Source organism: Silurus aristotelis, assembly GCF_946808225.1.
Source record: "Silurus aristotelis genome assembly, chromosome: 11".
NCBI classification, from domain to species: domain Eukaryota; kingdom Metazoa; phylum Chordata; class Actinopteri; order Siluriformes; family Siluridae; genus Silurus; species Silurus aristotelis.
Genome location: NC_139584.1, coordinates 16,603,812 through 16,627,213, shown reverse-complemented (window position 1 = coordinate 16,627,213; position 23,402 = coordinate 16,603,812). Strand labels below are relative to the sequence as shown.

Below are 23,402 nucleotides of genomic sequence, written 5' to 3'. Positions count from 1 at the left end.
CCTGTCCAGTACAGTCTCAACAATGAAGCATGATGGTGGCAGCATCATGCTGTGGGGGTGTTTTTTAGCTGCAGGGACAGGACAACTGGTTGCAATCAAGGGAAAGATGAATGCGGCCAAGCACAGGGATATCCTGGACGAAAACCTTCTCCAGAGTGCTTTGGACCTCAGACTGGGCTAAAGGTTTACCTTCCAACAAGACAATGACCCTAAGCACACAGCTAAAATAACGAAGGAGTGGCTTCACAACAACTCCGTGACTGTTCTTGAATGGCCCAGCCAGAGCCCTGACTTAAACCCAATTGAGCATCTCTGGAGAGACCTAAAAATAGCTGTCCACCAACGTTTACCGTCCAACCTGACAGAACTGGAGAGGATCTGCAAGGAGGAATGACAGAAGATCCCTGAATCCAGGTGTGAAAAACTTGTTGCATCCTTCCCAAAAAGACTCCTGGCTGTATTAGATCAAAAGGGGGCTTCTACTAAATACTGAGCAAAGGGTCTGAATACTTAGGACCATGTGATATTTCAGTTTTTCTTTTTTAATAAATCTGCAACAGTGTCAACAATTCTGTGTTTTTCTGTCAATATAGGGTGCTATGTGTACATTCATGAGGAAAAGAAATGAACTTAAATGATTTTAGCAAATGGCTGCAAAATAAAAAAGAGTGAAAAATGTAAGGGGGTCTGAATACTTTCCATACCCACTGTATATATATGTATGACCCGGCCCCTCTCAAATTTTAGAACCCATTATGGCCCATGAGTCAAAATGTTTGCCCATCGCTGCACTATACTGATCAAAATTTATTTTATTAAATTGCATCAACAGTCATTCAGATTCAATCAATTTGCTGGTGTGTTTGGGATCATTGTCTGACCCAGTTGCAGGCCAGTTTAAACAATGATATTTGTCTTAACAATATTCTGCCATAAAATGAGTTCATTTTTGTCTCCATGATGTTCACAAATCCTGTGGTTGCAAGACAAATTTTAATTATCACCATTAAGTGACAGTTGATATGAGGTGTTTGTGGTGATATGCTGTAAGGTTTTCTTTTTTTGTTTTTGCTAAATATTTCTAGGCATTTAGTGAAAGAAAATATGATGAGTGACATACTGTACAATAAATTATAAAAATCTCTTGAACAGAGACAATTTATTTCATAAAATTGTTGATTAAAATATAAAACACAGACACATTACATATAGAAAGAATATACAAAAAATGCAAATAATTTTCAGAATGATGGCAATTTTATCAAATTTACATGAAGTATTTTAAATATAAAATAGATTTCTTAAAAAAAAAACTGCTATTAAAACAATGTCTTGGCTATATATATATATATATATATATATATATATACACACACACACACACACACACACACACACACACACTGTATTTATCACAGGTACAAATTACTATATACAACTGTAAAATAAAGGCTTAGTGCGAAAGTAACATATTAACATGCAAAAAAATCTCACATACATGCTTTATCACAGTCAAAACCTGTACAAAATAACCTGTAAAAAATATGTTATAAACCGACTACAGTTAAACAATTTTTACAACCTCATAAGGCACTGGGTGAACCATAAAATAAGGAATTTTGTCTGTTCTTTATATGTATAAAATAAATACATTTAAAAAAGAGCAGTAGTAAAGTAGCTGAATGGAACAAGACAACATATTTTTTACAATTTGATGACTGAACTTTAACTCTTTTATACATTATTTGCACAAACAGAAAATAACGAATTATACAGCAAGAAACATGCTTAAAGCCCCAGTTAGGAACAATTGTAATTTGAAAAGCTAAGTTTGCAAAGATTGCAGCAAGGGTGCCTTTTGATAGCCATAGTATGAGCAGTTGCAGGGAAAAATAAACTATGTTAAAACAACTGGTACAATGCTGTACCTATGCTATAATTGTACACTAGCACTACATTAAACCCCCAGGTGATACTTATATTTTAACAAAAATCAGACACTATTAATGAAAGTTCAATTAACTTTTTTATGCAACTTTTCATAGAAATCAAATCAAATCAAATTTTATTTGTCACATACACATACATACAGAGTGCGACATGCAGTGAAATGCTTTGATGTGATTTAAACATGTTCCTTTTGGTAATATCATTCAATATTCTGTTGTTTCATGTTTTATGAAAATAAGAATATATATATATATATATATATATATATATATATATATATATATATATATATATATATATATACATACATACATACATACATACATACATACATACATACATACATACATACATACATACATATATATATATATATATATATATATATATATATATATATATATATACATACACACACACACTATTCATGAGCTGTTGCAGCTATGACCCAATATTCAAGAGCTTTTTCTCAAAACAGACTTTCAACAGTTTAAGTTTTATATCACATATACTGATGTCACAATGTAAGTAAAGGATGCAAACATTAAGTTCAAGCAAATTCAAATAGTTGTACACATTACCATAAAATAATTACATAGTATGGGAGACAAAAAAAATTAAATATTGACAGTCACAGTACATGTAAGAGCAATAAATGCAGTCTCATTTGTAGGCTGCAGAAAAAGATTGTCTAAGCACTTGTATAGTCTTTATGGTTTGGATTATTTTGTGATGAAGTCAAAGTATTATCAAGTACATTTTTACAAACAAACTTTGACTTTGAAGACTCCGGTGATGCTCACAGTGAGAAATGCATTTAAAATAATTTGAGTGATTCTGGTAAACTGTATGTCACAGTTTAACATTTCAATTGGAATACAGCCAATATGCTATACCATACATGATACATTTCCAAAAAAAGAATTGCAAAATTAGCTTCTGAATATCCAGCACCTGATATCATAAATATGATAAAACACCTGAGAACATTAAACAGCTATCACAGAAAATCAGTATCATGGCTGGTGGTAATAGCAAATTGGCATGATCAGCAAAATACCTTCCATCATTCTCAGAAATGCCAAATTGCATTAAGTATAAAAACTAACACTGGCAAAGTTTTAACATTCAGTAACATAAAACGTATGACCATTATATACAAAGCATTAGCTTCCTATTAGGCACATCTCTAATCATAGTGTGATGTTCAAAGCTAACAGTGAGATAAGGTCCTCAAAACAGAGCAGACTCTGAATCATGGTTGGGGCCCAGGAGTGGTAGGATTCCTTGGTAGTAGGATTCCTTGGTCCTGCGGTACTCCTGGAACTCTTGCATGAGAGCACAGAAACGTGCTTCACTAAGTGAACGACTAAATTGTTGCTGAGGAGGCTGGGAGGCTAAGGAACCACTAACAAAAGGGCCTGTAGTGAAATGTAAAAAAAGGTAAAGGGAAAAAGGAATCAGAAAGGCAGAGGTCCAGACTTGTGTGAGTGTGTGTGTATGTATATATATATATATATATATATATATATATATATATATATATATATATATATATATATATATATATATATATATACACTGTCAGAATTTATCATTCTGAAAGTATTTAGACCCCGTTTTTTTTTTCAAATGGAGTGCAACCTGATGGAACCTACAATCCTTCAAATAGATTTTTTTCTCATAAATCTACACTCAGTACCCCATAATGCCAAAGTAAACACTACATTCTAGAAATGTCTGGCATACATTTTTTTAAATAAAAAAATCACTTGTACATAAGTATTCAGACCCTTTACTCAGTAAATTTAAAGCACCTTTGGCAGCAATTACAGCTTCAAGTATTTTTGATTATGACACAACAAGCTTTGCACACCTGACTTGAGGATTTTCTGTCATTCTACAAGGCAAATCCTCTCAAGCTGGGTCAGGTTGGATGGGGAGTGTCGGTGGACAACCGTTTTCAGGTCTCTTTAGAGATGTTCAATAGGGTTTAGGACTCAGGCTGGGACACTCACTAAGGTGAACCTTCAGCCCAGTCTGAAGTCCTGAGTGCTGTGAAACAGGCTATTATTGAGGAGATTTCAGTACTTTGCTCCATTCAGCTTTCCCTCAACCCTGACCAGTTGACATGTCCCTACTGCAGAAAAAAATGCTGCCAGCATCATGCTTCACTTTTGGGATGGTTTTGGGCAGTTGATGAGTCAGTGTCTAATTTCCTCCAGACATAACATTGAGAATTGAGGTCAAACAGTTCAATCTTAGTTTCATCAGACAAGAGAACCTTGTTCCACATAGTTTGAGTCCTTCAGGTGCCTGATGGCAAACTCCAAACGGGCTTCCATGGATTTTGCACTGAGGAGAAGCGAGGCTTCTGTCTCGCCACTCTGCAATAAAGAAACTTTGTCTGACCTCCACACAGCATATACAGTGCTTAGTCAGAGTGCCAATTGAGTTGTTGGTCACCTGTTTTACTCTCTCCCTGATTGCTCAGTTTGGTGACCAGCACTTGGAAGAGTCCTGATTGTGCCACACTTTTTATATCTAAGAATTATCGAGTCCACTGTCCTCTTGGGAATCTTCAGTGCAGCAGCATTTTTTCGTAGCCTTTCCCTGATCTGTGACTTCCAACAATCCTGTCTCTGAGTTCTGCAGGCAGTTCATTTGACCTTATGGCTTGGTTGTTGCTTTGGGGGGCATTGTCAGCTGCAAGGCCTTCTATAGAGAGGTGTGTGCTTTTCCAAATCATGACTAATCAAAAAACTTTACCACAGGTAGGCTCCAGTCAATTTGTAGAAAAATCTTAGCAACAATCAAGATAATTGGGAGGCATGTGAGCAAAATTTCAAGTGTTCTCTTATGTACAGGCGATATTTCAGGTTTTAAAGAATTTTAAAGAAGTTTAGACATTTCTAGAATTCTGTTTTCACTTTGGGTATTGAGTGTAGATTAATGGAAAAAAAAATATATTTGAACGATTGTATTACTGCTACATAAAATTTTTTTAAAAAGTATGGGGGTCTTGATACTCTGCAAATTTACTATATATATCAATGGACTCTCACCTTTTTCCTCAAAACCCTGGAGGCCAGTACTGGTAAGACACCTATCATGAATCAGCTCCCTCCCTTGCCCCATGTCTGTCTCCTCAATCTTCACGGCCTCCAGGAGGTCACGGCCTATCCGGCATTCGGTAGCATCAAACTCATAACTCTCATCTACTGATGTATTCCTACCATAGACAAATATAAAACATGCAATGTGTTCCAAACAATATGCGGCTCCAATGAAAATGTTGCTAAAGATGTAATTCACCTTTTTGACCTTCGGTCTCTCAGGCATGATTCTCTCTTGCGCCACTCTTCTGTTGTCTCAGGAGAGCTCAGTAATGTAGGAGTGATTGAAAGGGACTGACGAAGATGTGCAAATGGCCCTGCACTCCCCCTACCACTGCTCTGGCTGGCATAACTGGATCGACCACCCTCTCCATTAGTGTCCCTGCCCTCGACCATATCCACCACCCCATACTGTTCTCTCTGAATCTCCCCTGGGGGAAAAGCTGCTTGGTGGGGTGAGGGCCAGCTGTAACCCCTGGGTAAGTATGGTCTCTGAAAACCTTTTCTGAAATCCATAGGACGAGCATGGTCCCACCTTGCTAATCTAGGCGCACTAAGGGGGTGAGGAGGCCCATGGGGAACATACCTGTGTTGGACTAATCTGAGGGTCTCTTGATATGAAGGTGCACACCTTAAAGACTCTGAAAAGACTGTGGCTTGTCGACGTGGATCTAACTCTTGTCTGTAAGGTTTTAAATGTTTTGGTGGATTAAGGACTGCTGGCCTATGTGCATGCATGAAAGATGAATTACTCATGTATGGCCTCTCACTGTAGTAAGGTCTCTCCAAACCATAGCCACTGTAAGATTTTGCATGCCCTGTCACTTGCCATGAGGGACCAGACCTCAAATAGGTATTTGCAGGTGTGCAACCCAAATTGTATGACCTGTCTTTAACACTAAGATGGGGTAGCTCATCTTTGTGGTAATTATTAGAGACATATGTCCTGGAGCTTTGCTGATGCTCCCAATTCTGAGACCCTAAACTAGCAGATTTTTTAAGATATGGACAGGGCTGCCCCATACCGGCAAGTGTCTTACATGGACCAATGCTGATTGATTTCTTCATAAAAGGCACAGGTGCCTGAGAGATTCGTGCACTTACTTGGTTAGTCCTCTTATTCTGAGGTTGACACCACTGAGCATTTTCTGATAAAGATTCTTCCGTACTCTTATTTTGATAAGGGATATTATTAACGATTTTAGTACTCACTAGAGGCTTTGCTGGACTCAAGGATGTGGGTTTGTCAGAAACAATGCTTTTGTGACTTAGTAATGGCTGGAGACATCTTTCTTCATAAGCTACGTACGGTTTTGAAAAACATTTTCTCTCTGAGGACCCTAAGTTTATACTTGTGTTTTTTCCTGCCAGCTCTATACAGGAATTAAAATTTGTTGCTTTTTCTGGTATATAACTTTCTTTAGGATTATTGGGTATTTTAAGATCCACCAAAATTCTGTTTTGCTGATCATCACATGCCTCTACCTGGTTATGGCCTTGATTATCCCAGTTCTTAGGTACCACATCAGGTTTACCTCTTATTAGAGTTCCATTGACTTGTTCGGTGCTGAGCCAAGTAGATTCTGCACTTTGATAGTCCTCAGTAGGTTCATCTACACTCATCTCAACAAAGCCTGGCAGGCTCAAATACTCCAAAATAGTGCTTGGTTGCAGAGGAGACATCCTCTTGGCTTTCAATGATTCAGATAAACCAACAGAGAAATGAGAATGATCACTTTCAACTTCATTTTCAAAAAGGGGCAAAGGAGAAATGCGATTGGGGCTAACACTGAAGACACACTTGTCACTTTTGCGAGACCGTGATCTGATGCCCTCTTTCTCTTCTTCGGGCTGCAAAGATAAAGAGCTGGGCTTTCCTCCAGTTTTGATCTCACTATTAATCTTCTGGTTATCATAGGTAATTGTGATACTACCAGTAAAACTGTGGCTCGAGTTACAGCCTGGTTTTGGGAAGTGTCCATTTGGCCTGGAGTCTTTATCCCTTTCATCAGAGTACAGTGAATTCTGTACAAATGCTCCAGGATTCTGAAGGTGGCAGAGATCAGAGCATGTGGACATAGAGACATATGCTTGTGTCTTTATTTCCCCTTCTTGAATCCCATCATCCTCTGTTGAATTCTTTGTGCTGGAAAGCTCCCTGTCTATTGGTCTCTCTGAGCATTTGGCCAGTGCTTTACTTACATCCGTCTCATAGCAGGAAAGACTGTCCCTTTGGTGGGAATGGATTGAGAGGGAGATACACTGTGTAAATTGTGAATGTGAAATGTCTTTTGCTGCCGAGTCTTCTACACCCTTCAAATCTCTGTTTGGTGTCTCCAGGAGTATACGGTCAGGTGTGTTCCCCTCTAAAAGGTTTAGAACAGGAGCCTGGCTGGTGGGAGAGGTCACAGGGCTTATGTCCCATTGAATGTATGGAGAGGTTGAGGTAAGTAGGCTCTCCATAGGACTGCTGGTATTGCCAAAATAACAACCTTTCCGATATTCTGAAATTTGTTGGGTAAGGCTGCTAGGTCTCTGAGCTTTTTTCCGAAGAGGAATGTCCTGAAGTTTTGAGATGGGTTCTAACTCAAGCACTGCCCATCTCCTAACAGGACTTGCTGACTTAGTCTGCCTCTGTTCCTTCTCATATATTTCTGCCTTGTGGCTGGTTATGCAGCTTTCCATGTCCTCTTGCTCTTTCCTCAGTTTTAAAGATTTGCTATAGCTGTCCTGCACTGTTGATAGAAGATCTTCTTGATAGACCGACTTCTCTGGCCTAAATGAACAAGCTTTAGGAGAGCCTCGGGAAGAGTTGCTCTTGCTTCCTGCACGGTTATCTTGTACAGGGCACTGATGCAATTCTTTTTTTGTTTTATTGTGCATTGAGACAGAATCTTCTAAATGTGGTTGGGCAATGAATCGGCCATCAGGCCCTCTTGATATAGACTCGATGGCAGTGAGTGAGGATGGGGAACCACCAAGGTGGCTTTCAAAGAGAGTATAGCATGGTGGTGCAGGTGATGAGGGGAGAAGTTGCTTCTTCTGATCCTGATACTCGCTGCGACTGCCCTTGTCAAAAGATGAGCGGTCCGAAGAAGAAGAGGAGTTGGGAAAAAAGTTAAGTGGAGGGCATAACTTCATCTTCAATATGCTGTTGGGACTGCCATTAGGCAAGCTAGCTCTGAATGGAGACAAATAAAAGGCAACAAATGAAAAAAGTTAGTAACAAGCAAAAATATTTTGCTTAGAACTCATTACATTTTTCATATTTACACAAATATAAGAAAATTAAATGTTTTATTTCAATGTCATAAAAAAACTATTAAATTGTTTTAAACTCTTCAAAGTGTATGGTTCAATTAGATTACTATAGTATGGTTAGAGAGTAGGAATAAGTCACATTACATAATCTATAAAATATGACCATGTGAAATAAGTATTGTTGCTTCCTAAGTTAACAAATTTTAGAAAGACCACAGACTTAGAAATACTTGTAAATGCTGAATCTTTCTCACAGTTTACATTTTGGCATAATAGAAATTTGTATGGGTTTTTTATTTTTATTTAGAAGACTTACTGTGGAGTTCGGGCCTTCTGTAAGGCAGTCGAGATAACTAAAGCAGTAAGGAGATAGGAAATAAAGAAGACAAATTATATAATGTCACAAAGAACAAAGCAAACCTGCAAACAAAAAAAGTAAATACTTCAATTCGTAACAAATTATTTTAAAACCCCAATGTAACATGTAAAATGTAAACACTGTAATGTGTAGGATATAAATCACAACAAAGTTGTCATCGCTTGCTCAAAGGAAGATGTAATATGATCGTGTTAGCGATTGTTTCATTGTTGGTCTTTTGTCTTTGTGGTTGTCTAACAAAATTCAAATACTTTTCCTGAAACACTTAAATTAGCCCTTTTCAAGTTTGCTTCAAGAATAAATCAAGAGTTATAGTCTGATTTATCTTAAATTTGTAATCTAGCATACCAGTGTAGATTTATTCATTGCTAGTGACTCAAAGCACTTTTGTACGTCGCTCTGGACAAAGGCGTCTGCTAAATTCCGCAAATGTCAATGTAAATGTAAATACAGGTATGCAATCAAAATAACAAAAAAAAAAACCACTTACAGTGTTTAGAATATCATTAAAAAGTTAATTTATTTTAGTGATTCAATACAAAAAGTGAAACTCGTATATTATATAGATTCATCACACACTGATGTAATTCAAGTGTTTATTTCTTTTTATTTATATGATTATGGCTTATAGCTAATGAAAACCCAAATTTCAGTATCTCAGAAAATTTTAATATTGTGAAAAAGTTCAATATTGGAGACTTGTGATGTCACACTCTAATCGGCTAATTAAATCCAAACACCTGCAATGGTTTCCTGCACCTTTAAATAGTGTCTCAGTCTGGTTCAGGCTACACAATCATGTGGGAAGACTGCTGACTCCAGAAAACAATCATTGGCACCCATGGCACAGGGAGGGTAAGACACAAAAGGTCATCGCTAAAGAAGCTCGCTGTTCACAGAGTGCTGTATCCAAGCAAATTAATAGAAAGTTGAATGATGTGGTAGAAAATGGTAAAACAAAGCCAATTCAAGAATTTGGGGGAGATTCACAAAGAGTGGACTGCAGCTGGAGTCAGTGCTTCAAGAGCCACCAAACACAGATGTATCCGTGGGCTACACCTGACGCATTGCTTGTGTCAAGCCACTCCTGAACGAGAGACAACGTCAGACGTCTTACCTGGGCAAAGGACAAAAAGAACTGGACTGTTGCTCAGTGGGCCAAAGTCATCTTTTCAGATGAAAGGAGAAAAAAATGTTGCATTCCATTTGAAATCAAGGTCCCAGAGTCTGGAAGAAGAGAGGAGAAGCAAAGACTCCAAGCTGCTTGAGGTGCAGTGTAAAGTTTGCACAGTCAGTGGTGGTTTCGGGTGTCATGTCATCTGCTGGTGTTGGCCCACTGTGTTTTATCAGGTCCAAGGTCAGCACAGCCATCTACCAGGAAGTTTTAGAGCACTTCATGCTTCACTCTGCGAAACCAGCTTTTTGGAGATGCTGATTTTATTTTCCAGCAGGATTTGGCACCAACTCACACTGCCAAAAGCACTAAAAGTTGGTTAAAAGACCATGGTGTTGGTGTGCTTGAATGGCCAGCAAACTCACCAGACCTGAACCCCATAGAGAATCTATGGAGTATTGTCAAGAGTAAAATGAGAAACAAGAGAGCAAAAAATGCAAATGAGCTGAAAGCCACCGTCAAAGAAACCTGGGCTTCCAAACCACCTCAGCAGTGCAGAGGTTTATCACCTCTGTGCCATGCCGAATTGAGGCAGTAATTAGAGCAAAAGGATCCCCTACCAAGTATTAAGTACATATACTGTAAAAGAACATACATCTTTACACAGACAATGTGGTGATAAACATGAATAAGATGTTCTTTATAAGTGAAAGTGTGTCCCTAAGTCGGTGTGTGATAAATCTATATAATATACGAGTTTCACTTTTTGTATTGAATTATTAAAATAAATACATTTTTAATGATATTCAAATTTATTGAGATGCACCTGTAACTAGCTAGAACACTCTATATGGCACTTGTCATCCGGTCATCACCAGCATATATCTTTGGGTTAATCCGATCATATCTGCAACGGGCCAAACCAAGCAGAAGTCACACCTAACACCAACTCTTTAAAAACCTTCAATCTATTACTTCTACACTCCTGTTTGCTTGTAATAAAGAACATACAGCCACACCACATCTGGCTGTTATTGGTAATACTACACACACTTGCTCTATTTAAATTACTGTGTGTTGCTCTTGTGTATTGCTTTTGCCCCTTACCATCTCGTCTCTTCCTGTGGCGCCTCTCCCTCTTGTGTTTCATAAAACATGCTGTCACCACTGAAAGAGTGATAGTCACAAATAGAAAGCACACACCCGCAATCACACCAGCCATCAGAGGCTGAGTGACAATATTCATCAAGCTGGGTGGAGCTGGGTATACTTCCATACCTGCAGACCAAAGTGTAACAAAAATAATAAAATGTAAAGGAATATATATATATATATATATATATATATATATATATATATATATATATATATATATATATATATATATATATATATATATATATATATATATATATATTATTTTTTTTTTATTTATTTTTTTTTTACTTTTTCTGTTTAATGCTTTTCTTTGCCAAATGAAAGTCAGAATTGTGCTTTACTGACCATGTAAACAGTGTTAATTTCTCCTATCTATGGAGATTAATGGGACACCCTGGATTGGATTAACCTTTGATTTAACTTTTATTCACCTTTAATTGTAAAAAACAAAAACAAACTAAATAAACCAGATCACTAAAAAACTTAAATAACAAAATTAAATTCTCAAACAAAAGTGCATTGTTGAACAAATAAATTGCTTTCTTAATACTCATAAAAGTTGTAATAACAGACAATGCCTAAATGAAAAAGCAATACTGCAATGGAAGTAATAAATTCGCTGATGGTCCTAATGTTATATCACTATACAGGTTAATAATTGAAACACTGCCATGTTTTTATACTTACCTTTAGTTGTGATATTGACTGTTTCACTGGGATCACTGACTATTCTATATCCATACGACAGCAGCCGCAGCTCATAGCAAGAATCCTAAAGTGGGAAAATGTATAATGTATTCATTTGTTTATTTGTTTTTTTACATTTATTATATAAATAATTTCTATTGCTTTGTTGCATGACACTTTTATACACATTACAATACAGTGAAACCTTACTCTTGCCAGTCCTTGGACAAGTATTTCTGTGGCATTCGCTTTGATTTCTCTATCAAGTACAACCCATTCGCCCTTCTCCTGCCTTGCCTGGATCATAAAGGCTGTGATCAGTGGAGATTGAGTAGGGGGCAGCAGCCACTGCAGCAGCACACCCACTTCTGTGTAATTGACTGACAGTGAAGTGGGAGCGAGTAGAACTGCATTTACTAAAGTGGGTTGGTCTGTTGAAGGGGCTGAATATGAACAACAACAACAAAGGAAGATCAACATGAACATAAAAAGATTTGAAAATGCAATAAATTATAATAAAAGACAACTTAGTCTATACTGACCCAGGGTCATGATGGTGATGATCTCACTGAATGGGCCAGAGCCCAGCTTGTTTTGGGGTAAGATGCTGAACTGATAACTGGTAATAGGCTGAAGACCTGTCACCAGCAGGCTGGATTTAGATATGGAGACTGGGAGTGAGGTCCATTCATGTTTTCCTCTATTAGTGGGCTTCACCCTAAGGAGAACAAATAAACAATACAAAAAAACTACAAGGTTGTAGGTTTATCTCATTAACTAATTTTCCCATCAGCCACTGCACATCAGGGGATCACATCACATATCACTGTTTGCACACCTGATTCATGTTCACGTTGATTAGCACTTGTTTATAGCGTAACTTAACCTACACTCTTTGTCTTTTGAATGTCATTCATGGTTGTCTGCACTTGTTTTGCACTGGTTCATGTCTTTTGTTGCTGTGTTTTATGTGTTTGTATGTGAGTGTGTGTGTGTGTGTGTGTGTGTGTGTGTGTGTGTGTGTGTGTGTGTGTGTGTGTGTGCAAGCACTTTAAAATACATTTCCTGCAATTGAATCCACTTCCTGTTTCTTATGTGACAGAAGCATAATATAGAATTTATAATATAGACAAAAATCTGGTCACTCACCAAATGCTGAACTCCTGGGTATATCCTCCATCAAAGCCAGGCTCCCAGGATACATTGGCATTGTTGATGCCTGGCTCAATAGATACTGCAGTCACGGCATGGGGGCTTGTGCCTGACAATTGATAAACAATTAGTTTAGAAATCATGGAAAAAAAAAAAAAAACGGAACACGGTTTTATTTGTGAAATGCTTTTCACTGACCTAACACTAGAACCACAGTGCCTTTACTGACTGTGGCTAGTGAGTTAGTAGCATGACACTCCCATGTCCCTTGATGGTTTTTGGTGACTGGGTGCAGAACCAGAGAACCATTAGATGAAACAGTAAATGGAGACCAAAGAGTACTCCCAACCTGAAATACAAGACCCAAAATATCCTGAAAATGAGTCACATAACAATTCCTAGAATAACAAGTCAAATGTGTCTATGAACTGCATAAAAGAAGAAGGGCATAATAATACTTTGTAGTCTTTCCTTTATCATTATTTTAGGAAATAGAGTGCTCACCTTTGTCCAGGTGATATTAGGTGCTGGATCACCATATGCTTGGCAGGGAATGATGAGCTCTCTACCAAATTCCTGCAGGTACTCAGCCTTGGGAGACACCAGAAACGTTGGGGGATCCTGTGAAGGAGAGGGAATGTTAATAATCAATCCAGGAGCTGTTTGAATGGGAATCAATTATAAAATGTTAGCACAGATTCCAGTGTAGGTAAATGCAGAACCAAAAAAAAGATTCACAAATAAAATTCTTACCCATTTCCTCTCCTATTTCACCACAAGTAAATCTTATCAGACCCGCTCTTTTTGTTATGGTCTCATATGAATAGAACAATTGTCTGCTATGTACAACACCAGTTACACATCTCAGATTATTTGTTAACTACTGTACCTTTAGAACTACTTTGGTGGGTTCAGATTGACCCATAGTCCCATAGCTATTGTAGGCAGTGCAGGTGTATGTGCCTACTGCATCATCATTAGCTGTTGCTATGAACACAGAGCCTTTTGAGTTTATCATCCATCCTGGGTACTGACCAACAAACAGAAAACAAACTTTACTATTTAAAAAAAAATCCATTTATGTATTGGTGATAATTAGGGTGATTCTTATCACTTTGTTCAGTACCTGGCGTATGTCCAGTGTGACACCATCTTTGGTCCAGATTACAAAGAGCTGTGGAGGCTCAGCTTGAACTGGGCACACAAGTGTTCCACCCATGCCAGAAGGGAGGTAAGTCTCCCTGGGCATCTGCACCACCCGTGCAGGATCTAAGACATAGAGAGAGGACAGGGAAAAAAAAAATTTGCAAAACAAACTACACAGAAACAACATAGGGAGTCGCAGATTACAGATCGAATGATGCATACTTATTTTGATATATGCTAAACTTCTCTGAGAATTATGAAAAGAAATCTTATAAACACTACACTTACGTTGCACTTTGAGGTAGGCAGAAGCAAGGGGTGGCATCAGTAACCCATTAGACGGAATGCAGGTATAGTTTCCTGTGTCTTCAGGAATTAGCTCAGAAATATGTAAAGTACCATCCACCAGAATCTTTACTCGAGACTTTAAAGATCTAAAAACACATGCACACATTTGATGAATTAACAAATGATGAAATCCAATTCTATCTATCTATCTATCTATCTATCTATCTATCTCTCTATCTATCTATCTATCTATCTATCTATCTATCTATCTATCTATCTATCTATCTATCTATCTATCTATCTACCATATTTTTATTATCTTTATATCAAGCATAATTATAAGCATATCATTAAAATATTCACTGAATGATGGGCTCTTTGATTAGTAAAAAATTAGTTAGGAATATTAGTTATTGCACTAACTTACACTAATAGATAATAACCTTTAAGATACATAGCAGTACAGTAGCATGGGCTTTAAGACACAACACTTTATATACATAGAAGGGCATTAACCTATCAAAGAGGTACAAATTAATTTAGCACTCACTCAACATTATAGACATTTTGTCCATCTTTCTGCCACTCATAAGTGAGGTTAGATGGGTATGCATCAGCATGGCATTGCAGAACTGCATCCTGAGACATGTTCATTGTAGTGTCCTCAGGGGGAATAACAATAACTGGAGGGCCTGGTTGAAACCAAGAATAAGGACCAAAAAAAATATATTTTATTTAACGCATTTAGAAGTTGCTCATCCTAAAAATAAACAACAGGTGGCACTGTTTATTCTTTTCTATGACTGTCTCTCAGACAAGATTATCAGTAGGATATTTATCATTGCTTTTAAAGGTGTTAATTACACGGTGGCACACATTTCTAAATTAGCGAATCTCACTTGTCTTTTACCTTAGCCATTGGAGCAAAACTCTTAACATTTTAACTCATTAATTATTTTGCACTCTGCTGCACTGCTAAAATATTTTCATAATACTCCCAAGCCATAATTTGAAAGCAAAAATATTGAAAAAAATAAAATGCAAAAAATACCCCCCCCCCAAAAAAACAACAACAACAACAACAACAACAACAACAACAACAACAAAAAACAAAACAAAACAAAAAACAAAACAAAAAAAGTTGTTTAATGTCCCAAAATAGAAAACCAACTTTTAAAAAATTCTATAGACAGTGTAATGCAAAGAAAGTGTTAAAAAAAATTACTGACTGCATTTAAATATTTAATCATGGAGAAACATTTTTTTGTACAAATTTTGTATATAAGTGTATTTGGTGCATTAGGAAGTTTTCTTTCTTTGTATGTTTTTTTTTGTGTTTGACAATACATACATTTGCAAAATATGTTTAATGGCTCTGAGTAGTGTAATATTTTAAGGTCAAAGAGACAGTTACCAGAAATGTAAGTAATGTTAAAGGAATGTCAGCAGTTTTTCATTTGGGTCATGAAGCCAGGGTCAGGACACTTGCTTGTCCAAGTTAATATTTGATGCCTCAAAAACCAAACTAACCTGTTTAAGCCCTTTTAGAACCTTTTTCTTTGTTCTCTCACATGGATGAGTCAGGGTTACTAACCTTTAACCTCCAGCTGGGTAATGTGAGTCAAGTTTCCTTCAGAATTTGATACGTGACATTTGTACATCCCTGCAGTTTCCCTGGTTACCTTGACTAAAGATAAGGTTCCACTGATTACCTGACATGAACAAGTTAAAAGAGAAATGTCACACACAAATCTCACTGTCAACTGGTAGATTTAATTTATTTATACCAACTTTGCATTAGTACTACACCAATGAATTGCATGTAGTGTTTAATTTCATTTTAGCATAATTTAAAAGTTTTTCTAGGGTCTCAAAAGAGTTACATAAATGCTGCAAACAAAGAGAGCAATATTAAAGCAATATAAAGCCCAACCAAAGTCAATAGCTGTTTGGATAAATAAAAAAACATGTCCAAAAGTATAACACTGACTAAAGGTTGTGAGATGTGCCAGAAATAACTCATTTCACAGGCGTTCTTTAAATGCTATATTTGAATGCTAATAGGATTGTACGTGTAAATAAATAAAGACTATCAAATATGTAACTTTAATGTGTTAAAACAGTCATCATCTTCAGAACAACAGACCCCTGAAAATGTAATTCTGCCATTCTGCAATTTATATTTGTTAATACATTTGTTGTTGCATAACTGTCTTTACAGCCTAGTAACTTTTATTAGTTATTTACTAAATAATGAGAGTATGGTTTATGTTTCACCTGAATAGTTCATTGAAACTAATAAATCAGAGGACCATACTGAATTTGCTAATCAGCAAATGATGGTTTATCACTGAATAAATTTTTTTTTACATATCACCAAACTATGTTCTTCAATTTTTGCTTTTAAGCTATTTTTAGTTTACTACCTCAATCTTGTGTTCTTCCTCTACTATGTTGTCCTCTTTTCTCCAGGTGACTGTTGGTTTTGGGTTGCCATGTGTGCCACAGTTAAGGGTGAGTGATTCTCCCAGAAGGACCTCCACAAAGGAAGGGGGTATCTGTATAAACACTGGTGGAGCTACAATGGAGAGAAAAGGGGGAAGTCATGCAGCATTTAGCTAATCAAGCTAACTGATTTATTCTATATATATGCCGATAATAATCTAATCACATCAGCCATCAGTAAAAGCATGACAAAACCCATTAGGCACAAAAGAAAACTAAAATCTAGTTAGAAATCTAATGCATGTTACAGTACCCTGATCAGTTAAAGGGAAAAGCATTCAGACTATATTCTTAATTTGAATTATGAGCTAAAATTTGAACCGTAAAATGTCATGAGCACTCTTCTTGTAATTTGTGTATGTAAGCTTCTTGGAGATATGATTAAAAAAGTATAAATAAAAAAAAAAATTGTCTCGACAAAAATGTGTGAACATGAAATATAAAAGTAAACAAACGTGAGTAAAAAAAAAAAAAGTTTTACGTGACACACTCACACACTCAACCCCACGAACATAAAAGGGGCTGACGAAAAAAGGTCAGATGATACAGCAAGATTGAACACTGTTGTTAAAATAGTGCCAAAGTACACAACAATGTGTAAAACCCTCATATACACTGCAGTACTTGAAGTGTTCTGCCTCTAGCTGTTATTATACTGTCATTTTATGTGTTTAATTTACTTACAGCATATATGTATATTAACATAAATGTATATGGTGTGATTTTTATTGGCACTCGAAAATCATTATAATCTCTACTGTTTTCTAAGGTGGAATATTCAAACATTACATTCTTGCTCCACGTCACTGTATAAAGAGATCAGGCTGGAACAGCGGTGGTAAGTAGCGTTGATAGTAGCCTCATAGCTTAGTTTCCCTATTTAATCTATAGATTACTGTTTGTGTGTCTATTCCACATGTTTCTTTACATCTCCCCAAAAACATGTTGGAACATGAATTCCTAAATCTTAATTGCCTCTAAGTATGAATGTGTGCGTAAGCAAAATGAAACAGACTTGTGTGGTCTTAAGATCTCTGAAACCACCATAAACCTGACTAGGATAAAACAGTTTCGGAAGATGAATGAATAAATTAATGAATGGGAATTATCTTTCCAAAGAGTCATTACAGCAGGCAGTTACACGGGCTAAATCTACTAAAGCTACTGTCTCAAGATGTAAGGAATCATACCTGTGATTGACAGGAAAGTCCACGTCCCATTTCTGAACTCATCAGCGCTTCGGTCTAGGAAAAGTATGCGACACTCAAACCAGCCTTCATCCTCCATAGTCAAGCCATCAACCACCAAAGAAGCTCCTCGAGACAGAGACACACGACCTGAGGACAGAGTGAGCCAGAGAGACAGCAAAATTAATAAAAAAAGTTATAAAACATAATCACTTTTAAAAAAATTTACTTTTGAGATATACATAAGAACATGAGCTTTTTTGCAAGAACTTTCAACATATGATCCATACATGTCGCAATATAAACATATGACTACATAAAACAGTAGAATTAAAGTGATAAAGTACAATGCAATACAGTCAACAGTTTGGAGGCAACTGAGCATCACAGTGATATGATTTATGAACTTTCTATTGCAGATTTTTTCTCCTTTAACTCTTGTATTAAACGCCAAGGCTTTCCACTCAATTTTGAAGCATAGCTATGGGGATTGGCACATTCAGCCACAAGAGCTTTAGGCATTGATTTTTTTGGTGCAGAGACCTGGGGTGCAGCTGGTGTTTAAATTCATCCCAAAGGTGTTCAGTGAGGTTGAGGTCAATGCTCTATACAGGCGATTCGATTTCTTCCTCTCCAACCTTGGCAAACCATGTCTTTATGGTTTGCATTATACTGTACACAGAGGTATTATTATGCTAGAATCCTTATTTCAATAGAGGGATATGTAATACTACAGCATAGAAGAATTTGTACAAACTCACAAATCCACCCTGCCAATAATACAGTTATAACATATAATATCTGAACACTTTACATGAATTTAATGCTTTAGCTTGCAATCAATAACTATACAAAACTGAAAAAAAGCCAGATTTATGAAAGAACAGTAAATTAAATGGAAGCTTCAAGTTAACACAGACTCATACATTGATGAAATTTCACATGCCAGTGTGGAATTTGAACTGATGGAGAGGATACGTAATATTAATGAAGGCATTGTTTTTTTTTCTTCATTCTGAGTGAATGAAAAATTAGGAAGAACACACACAAAATCCTCAAGGCTGTCTCTCCAATCTGGCCACCACTGTTCTTGTCATTCTGCTTTTGCCATCTCCTGGCTCTCAGAAACTCGATCTGTCAGTTGCCTAGATACTGAAGCCTGCTTTTGCAGTTCCTAACTGTCCCCTTTCGTCTCATAGGCCCTCCACATCTATACACTCTGCCTCAACATCTCAGGCTGATGGGGTTTCACTAAAGGTGATGATTAAAAGTGCATTGGAAGGAGACATTTACTCATTTCAGTGCAAACCAAAGTCCATGGTGATGAAACAAACACATGGAAACTTACTGTAAAATAATTTGACCTTGGCTTGAAAAAAGAAATTTCAATCCCACTAGTTATTTCTTGACATCCTAAAGGAAAATTATTAACTCCACATCAGTAACTGTGCTAGCAGAAGAGTCAGTTGAGTGGATTTAAAGTACAGTTTAAAACACACTGGTTTAAATTAATGACGCACAAAGTATACAGGAACATCATTGCCCATGTGATTGTATACACAAAACAATTATGCAGGAATGTGTAGTTAGCACTTCATGCCATTTGTTTTTGGAAATAATATTTTTTTTTTTATTGTTTTAGCCTTTACTTTTCACTCAAAAGTACTTTTCACTCAAAGCACAATATACAGAGACCTAAATGATCTTTTACTCCACAGACTGCCCTAGGTAGAAAACTCTCACAATCAAGTAATCTTATAACCACAGGTTTTATTATACATTGACTATGAATCACCCTTAGCCCCAGGCCCCTTTTTTTTGTGTAAATGTTTATGCTCTCACTGGGGTTCGCTGCTGCATGATGAAAGCTCTTGTCCCATCCCCCTGAAGCAGTTTAACAGAGGTGTCTCTTAAAAGGAATGTCTGTTTATGTTCTAATAAATATGGGTCATCAGGAAGGGGAAGGTGGTTATTAAAAGAACAGGGAGAGGGGCAAACATTTACAGATGTGACAGCAGGTGTGCTAAAGCATGGGCGGAATTTGCTCTTATCTCTCGTGTGAGCTCCTTCTGGCTCATCCCATTTCCTCCCTGTTTGATTTCAAGATTATCTCGAGCAGACTGCAATTAGATTCCCATAAAATATATTCTTGAAGATGTCACAGGTGTATTCCGAACTGATTCCTACAAAAACGCAAAAAAAAAAATCCACAAAAAAAGTGTGCCAGGTAAAATAAGGTAAAGAATAAAAAGCATAAATCTGAGTGGAGAATTGTGCCCTGCTCAACTAATGTATAGGGAATGCTAGACTTTCTAGAACACAGAAATGAGGGCTTTCTTACATTTAAGAACTTTGACTCAGGTTCACCTAAAGTGAGTATAAATCTGCATACATAATCACGCACGTAAAAACTGAATGTGCAATACCCTCAGTCATGGCTGCACATGTTCCAACTGCTGCAGTGGGAATATAATCCTTCTATTGGACACTTAACCCTTTCCTGCTGCGGTGTGGCCATCCATCAATGGGGGAAAATGAGGCTCCTTGCTACCCTGCTTAATTCTCAGGTTACCATAGAGATGGACCCAGGGGCGGGGAGTTTGGATTTGAATTCATTTGCTGCAGAAAGACTACAGGGCAATAGGAATGGGAGGAAGGTAGGCTCATGAGGTGGGGAGTGTTTGTGACCATGTTTTTTTTTGTAAAATTACATATAGGGAAGAAAATGGTGTGTTTTGATTTAAAATGGCTAAAGAATCAAGATAAGTAAGGCTGAACGCTAGGAGGAGAAATAGGATGTAAAAGCAAATTGTGTGTGCATGTTTATGTGTGTGTTTGTCTGTGTGTGTGTGTAAGAGAGAGAGAGATACAGAGAGAGAGAAAAAAAAGAAACAGAAAAGAAAAAAGAAAAGAGCATATAATCAATCGTAGCGCAAACAAAAGATCTTTCTTTTGCTGAAAAACATGACTATTTTTGCTTCAGGCACATTTATCTGTGATCATTTCATAACCATGACCAAAATTAATAATCTGTAAATGTATTTAAAGTTACATTGAAAGATCAAACAATATGAAATGCATAGTTTGCCAATTCAAAACAAATGCATTTGGGTACATTAATATGAAGTATATTAATATTATAATTATACGTTTTTAGGTGTATTACAATAAACTGAAATACTAAACTACTGCCGCAGTGATGAAATTCCTTAAGAGGTATAAGTGGGAAACTCAGGATCAATAAATCCTCCAAGATCATTGTGTACTCAGTGAGCTCTGACCTCTCTTTCCCCATAATTCTCCTCCAGACACGTCCATCATGCTGCACATTGTTTTATTGGCATGATGTCCAGGTCATCCAGGCCTGACCAATCACAGCACAAGAATTCCAGACAAAGACAATGAGATATGCCCCTACCTTCCTTCTCAGCAAATATCCATTCTGTTGCTATTCTTCCATCTTGCAGTCCATCTTTTCTATTCCTCTTTCACTAGATGTTATTTTTCTCCAAGTTACTTTTTTTCCTACTCATAAATGCCCCTTTTTTCGTTCCCCTTAAGCTCTCTTAACATATTATATCTTTCTTGTAACATTCTGACTTCTTCAAACATTTATACATGCATTTCTCCTTTTTTAAATTTTCCTCTACTTGTTATTCCATTTTCACACACTTATTTACTTCTCTCCCCACATATGACATGGTGTCTCAATCACTGCTATTATAAAATGTCAGTTTACTATGTAACGTAAGAATGTAGATTAGAGGATATAGTGGCCCCTGCTTAGAAACACTTTCCCTGATGATGCTACAGAATAGATGCCTTTACTGTATTCTATATTAAGTTATATGTTTCCAATGTATTTTATCATTTTTTTTAAATAAATAAATTTGTCTACAGGCAGTGGACTGTAAATGTTTGTTATATCTGTGCGGGTTTTCTGATCCATAAATTAAGGCACCCCTGCAGTGGGGTCATGTGCTGGGGCGGGGTGGGGTCTTACAGAGCAATCTATGGGAAACGATGGATCATTGTATAAAGGAGGCCCGTTTTTCTTTGTTCAACCCTGTGTGAGTTTAATGAGAGTCGTGGCCCAGTTGCATTTTGGGATATGTTTGGATTTGAATAAAATAATACATCTAGATGCCACTCCCCATGAAAAAAAACCTAAGCGCCTCCCTTCATCTTTCTGCCTTACTTCAGAATGTCCCTCAGCCCCAATCCTCCACTGTGCTCTCCTAATCAGTTAAACCCTCGCATGAATGGCTCTTTGTCATGAGATAGATTACAGTGAACTCGCTCGCTGTCTCACTACACCAGCGAAGAGGCTAAGGCTAGCATTTGCCAAGAGTAGAACACTGCACACAAACAAGGATAACCATGCCTAACTCAGTAAACACCACACATCTCTCCAAACAATTAACATAGCCATAGAAACCAATACATTCTGCAGAACAAGCCCAATGTAAATTAAATTACTGCTTTATTCTCAGATAACTACAATTCTGTAATCTTTGACTAAAAAAGGCCTGTAGCTCTAAACAAATAAGTACATTACAGATAAAAACACCTTTATATCTTTACATATTGGAAGAGAATACAGAGAAGTGTTTATATCATATTTCCACTAATAGAAAAGCATTTCACCAGCGCTGAACAGTGGAATTAGACAAAACCCACAATAAACCGCCTTAACTGCAGTTGTTTCCAGTCTTGTTCCTTAAGAATATTAATGGTAATAGAAATAAAGTCTTGCTGTGTGGTCCCGAGACAATAAAGTCTCTGTCCTTGGGTGAAATCATGGCCCTTATTGGTCCTATATGCTGTTCTTTTCCCCTCTCTTCCCTCTTTTTCCTCTACCCTGCTCCTCTCTTCCTACTACTTGTTATCTCCAACTTTCCTTACTTCTACCTCTTCTACACCTCCTTTAATTCCATATAATATTCTTTCTTCTTTTCCTCCATCTTTTTCGTCTTTTTCATCCTATATATACTCTTTATATGCTTTCACCTCATCACTCATTTTCGGGCTTTTTATTGATTGTTTATGATCTAGTGCAAAAAAGGGTACTTATATGTTGCACAGTTCTAAGATTTGTATATGTTAATTTAGCAATTTGCACTTCCGTTCTTGTGTGCATTATGAACCCAGCTGATGTTGACTTGATTGTAAATGGAAATGACGTATGTAAATATATAAAATATATAAAACCATTTAACAAAAGTTAGCAATCGGATATGACTGTGTGACTTCAGTTAAGAAGTTTAGTGCCTAAACGTGAGTTTCAGCCAAGAATACACCTAAATGCCCCAGAAAAAAGTCAGTTCCCTATGTATATTAGTCAGGTTTTTATACATACACATTTTTACTCTTTTCAACTGCCATAAACTTAATAAGCATTTAAAATATATTAAAGCAATTGAAAATTATTAAGTAGATGTATTTTGCTCCTTAACCAC

At 36.9% G+C, this 23,402-nt stretch overlaps 1 protein-coding gene across 2 annotated transcripts in view; it reads right to left on the bottom strand.

Annotated features, from left to right (window-relative positions):
• Window positions 1-2,375: 2,375 nt before the first annotated feature.
• The window catches only part of igsf9b (immunoglobulin superfamily, member 9b), a 33,864-nt gene continuing 12,837 nt past the window's right edge, over window positions 2,376-23,402 (bottom strand). Inside the window, exons 4-21 of one of the 2 annotated variants that reach the window (XM_083554338.1) lie at window positions 17,947-18,093; window positions 16,678-16,829; window positions 15,846-15,963; window positions 14,802-14,943; window positions 14,252-14,397; window positions 13,944-14,086; window positions 13,707-13,847; window positions 13,322-13,438; window positions 13,016-13,166; window positions 12,815-12,926; window positions 12,208-12,383; window positions 11,876-12,108; window positions 11,666-11,750; window positions 10,928-11,098; window positions 8,644-8,680; window positions 5,266-8,247; window positions 5,016-5,182; window positions 2,376-3,371 (exon numbers count right to left, since the gene is read on the bottom strand). In XM_083554338.1, the coding sequence (XP_083410464.1) occupies window positions 3,184-3,371; window positions 5,016-5,182; window positions 5,266-8,247; window positions 8,644-8,680; window positions 10,928-11,098; window positions 11,666-11,750; window positions 11,876-12,108; window positions 12,208-12,383; window positions 12,815-12,926; window positions 13,016-13,166; window positions 13,322-13,438; window positions 13,707-13,847; window positions 13,944-14,086; window positions 14,252-14,397; window positions 14,802-14,943; window positions 15,846-15,963; window positions 16,678-16,829; window positions 17,947-18,093 (5,408 nt within the window). In that variant the 3' untranslated portion in view covers window positions 2,376-3,183. Of the gene's footprint in view, window positions 3,372-5,015; window positions 5,183-5,265; window positions 8,248-8,643; window positions 8,681-10,927; window positions 11,099-11,665; window positions 11,751-11,875; window positions 12,109-12,207; window positions 12,384-12,814; window positions 12,927-13,015; window positions 13,167-13,321; window positions 13,439-13,706; window positions 13,848-13,943; window positions 14,087-14,251; window positions 14,398-14,801; window positions 14,944-15,845; window positions 15,964-16,677; window positions 16,830-17,946; window positions 18,094-23,402 lie in introns of those variants that run through there. The other variant, XM_083554339.1, reaches the window with a different exon arrangement.